General features: G+C 36.8%; 1 protein-coding gene across 4 annotated transcripts in view; it reads right to left on the reverse strand.

The window, feature by feature from the left end:
- The window catches only part of LOC107697985 (TNF receptor-associated factor 2-like), a 48,494-nt gene that overhangs the window by 22,655 nt on the left and 23,053 nt on the right, over window positions 1-2,786 (reverse strand). For 3 of the 4 annotated variants that reach the window (XM_016498891.1, XM_016498890.1, XM_016498893.1), the window contains exon 2: window positions 1,685-1,905. In XM_016498891.1, coding sequence (XP_016354377.1) covers window positions 1,685-1,905 — 221 coding nt within the window. Of the gene's footprint in view, window positions 1-1,453; window positions 1,527-1,684; window positions 1,906-2,786 lie in introns of those variants that run through there. The other variant, XM_016498894.1, reaches the window with a different exon arrangement.

The raw sequence follows: 2,786 nt of genomic DNA on the forward strand, positions 1-2,786 counted from the left end.
CTTTAAACCGCATAAACACATTTCATTAAACCAAATACACAAAATAATGTTATTTTTAGCAACATCATATGACCCCTTTAACAAATAAGTACAAGTCAACCTGCCATACCAAACAAAGCCACAAGGAGATGTCAAAGGACTGCATATAAACTACTATACGGATCCATTCAGAATCACTAAACAAACCAAAATACAAATTAAAAATGAAATCATTCTGAATGTGTAGAAACTCTGAAGCAATCTGAAGGCGGTTGTCGTCATCAATGAACAAGCTCTGTCAGAACAAGCGGCGATCATGTCTGTGTTAGTAGCGTCTGATGCCCATATGTACATAAACACCACTGATCCTCACAAACTTCTCCAAAACACGCTTCTTCGGTGAGCATCCATTATAAAACCTTCGTTGTAAATAATTTTGAAAATTACATGAATATACTGAATTGTGTTCAAGTACAAATATGATGTTATAGTGATCAGTGTGACGAGAGCGCAAATACAAGGTTTGTTTGTGCATCAATAATAACGGACACACAAGTGCTTAATGTACAACTCCTGTGTGTCACTATAATTGTCTTTAACTCCATCTAAACTTAGCGTGACACGGGCTTGGCTGTACCCAGCCAAGAGCTGTAATTTGCGTATCATACGCTCTGCAGCAGTTTGGCTCATGTAGCAGTCTGTTTTGAGGCACCGTTCAGTGTATTTCACACAGCGTGATGAGAAACAGCTTGAGGTGCTCCAAAACACAGAATCTTAGAATACGTACAAGAGAGGTGGTGCTGTAGTTTTTTTTGTTTTTTTTTTACATTTAAAAAATATATATATTTATCATATTAATCATAAAATTAGTACATTTAATATTTTAATTTGTTCCCCCTATGGAAACATGGAAAACAGCCCTACAGTCCCTATAATGTTTTTTTTCCTCAGCATGCCCAGTTTGTCCTCACAATGAAATTTGTAGGTGGGTAAAGTAAATGAATTCAAAGGATATGTTCTGAGCACAATCAATTAGGCAATGCATTTTATATGACTTTCAATTCTTTGTGGGCTTATTAGATAAAATAGCAGTCAGTGGTATTTAACATATCTTATCATCTTTCTTTGTGATCATCACTTTTCTATACAGATTCTCTTGAAATCCATTATTTTAAAGATAGAATACTTATTTTAAACACGGAAAATAAATCCTCTCTCTTCATTTTAAAATGTGTATTACTCCACTTGTTTTCATACCAGATAGCCTTTTATAGCTTCTCAAACAGAAAACGTAATTCACATTCACAAGTTCTTTTCTTTTTTCTTTCTTTCTTTTTTTTAAGGACATAAAAACTTGTTTTCAGACATAACATTAGTTGTATCATAAAAAAAAATACTTGTCCTAATAGTATAAAATCACTATAAAGTTGACAAAAAACTATAGCCAAACGACTGACACCAAGGTAAAGCTCACCAAAGATTGAAAATATCCTAGGACATATCCACAGAGGTAAGTGAAGGTAGTATATCCAGACTGAAGGAGAACCCTTTGGGTTAAGAGGCAAAAGAGTGGATCAACATCAAGCGAAAGGAGGGATATTTTTCCATCTAGCTACAGTGCAGTGGTAGATTAAAGGGATTGGGAATGTCCATGGAGAGGGTGGCAATAAATGCGGAGCAAGAGGCAGAGGGTTGCCCTGGGTACCTGGTGAGTTGTTTGAAACAGAACACACAGAAGCGATGTCCACACTGTGCTTGGAAAGGTTTCCTAAGAATCTCTTTGCACTGCTGACATTGATATTTTGGTTCCATGGACACAGACAGCACTTCTCGAGATATCCCAGGTAATGTGGAGTCCAATGAAGAAGGTAAAGATGGACGTGCCATTGCCTTCCATTTACCCACAGTGCCAGCAGTGCTGATCATCTGTAAAAAAAAAAAAATGAAAAAAAGCACAAATTAGCAGAATCATTTCAGACGTGTTTTACCACCTTTGTTTGAAATCAACATGAAATTGCATATACAATTAATTGTAGGGTAGGGCTTGGAAATGGAGTCACACCAGAATGTGAAACCGATGTTAATTTTTTACTTCATTAGAAAATACTATAATATAGTAAGCCTGCATTATTGTGTGCACAGTGTAACAGCTGGACAAATCAGACACATTATTATGTTATATTTAACAAATAGCCCAAAAGACCCCTCACCAAACAACTGGAATTGGTGCCGGTATGTCTGTGAACTACCCCCAGGCCACTAGGGCTGGGTATCATTCAAAATATTTTCGATATCGATACTGATACCTTGACTTCGATACCGGTTCCTGAACGATACTTTTTTCGATACCAATTGTATAAAATCAATTTTAACAAGATTACATTATCTAAAAAAAAATGTTTATACAAACTCAAAGACTCATCTCCTGAGCCACTGCACAAAGGAACAAAATGTAACCAACACAATAGGGCCTTTCGCATCATGGGAACCTTTTCATAGTACCAGAACTAATTGTGGAACAACCCACTTTTTGGCGTTTTCGTACCGCCGGAACTGGGTGCGATTTTAGTACCAGACTGCCTTTTTCGAGAACCAAATTAGCTCCTAACCAGGAGTCTGTGCAGAGTGTTCGTTTTAAACCGCATAGCTCAGACAGAATCATGATTTTTATTTATTTTCGACTGATTTACTGATGAGCATTAGCAGCTTCCAGACCTGTCTGCTTGTGTTCTCTCTTCCATGATCGCTGCTCTGACTCAGAGGTAATAACATATTTAATTTCAGCAACATTACATGGCCAAAACACA

The sequence above is a fragment of the Sinocyclocheilus anshuiensis genome, unplaced genomic scaffold, assembly GCF_001515605.1.
Source record: "Sinocyclocheilus anshuiensis isolate Anshui unplaced genomic scaffold, SAMN03320099.WGS_v1.1 scaffold2152, whole genome shotgun sequence".
NCBI classification, from domain to species: Eukaryota; Metazoa; Chordata; class Actinopteri; order Cypriniformes; family Cyprinidae; genus Sinocyclocheilus; species Sinocyclocheilus anshuiensis.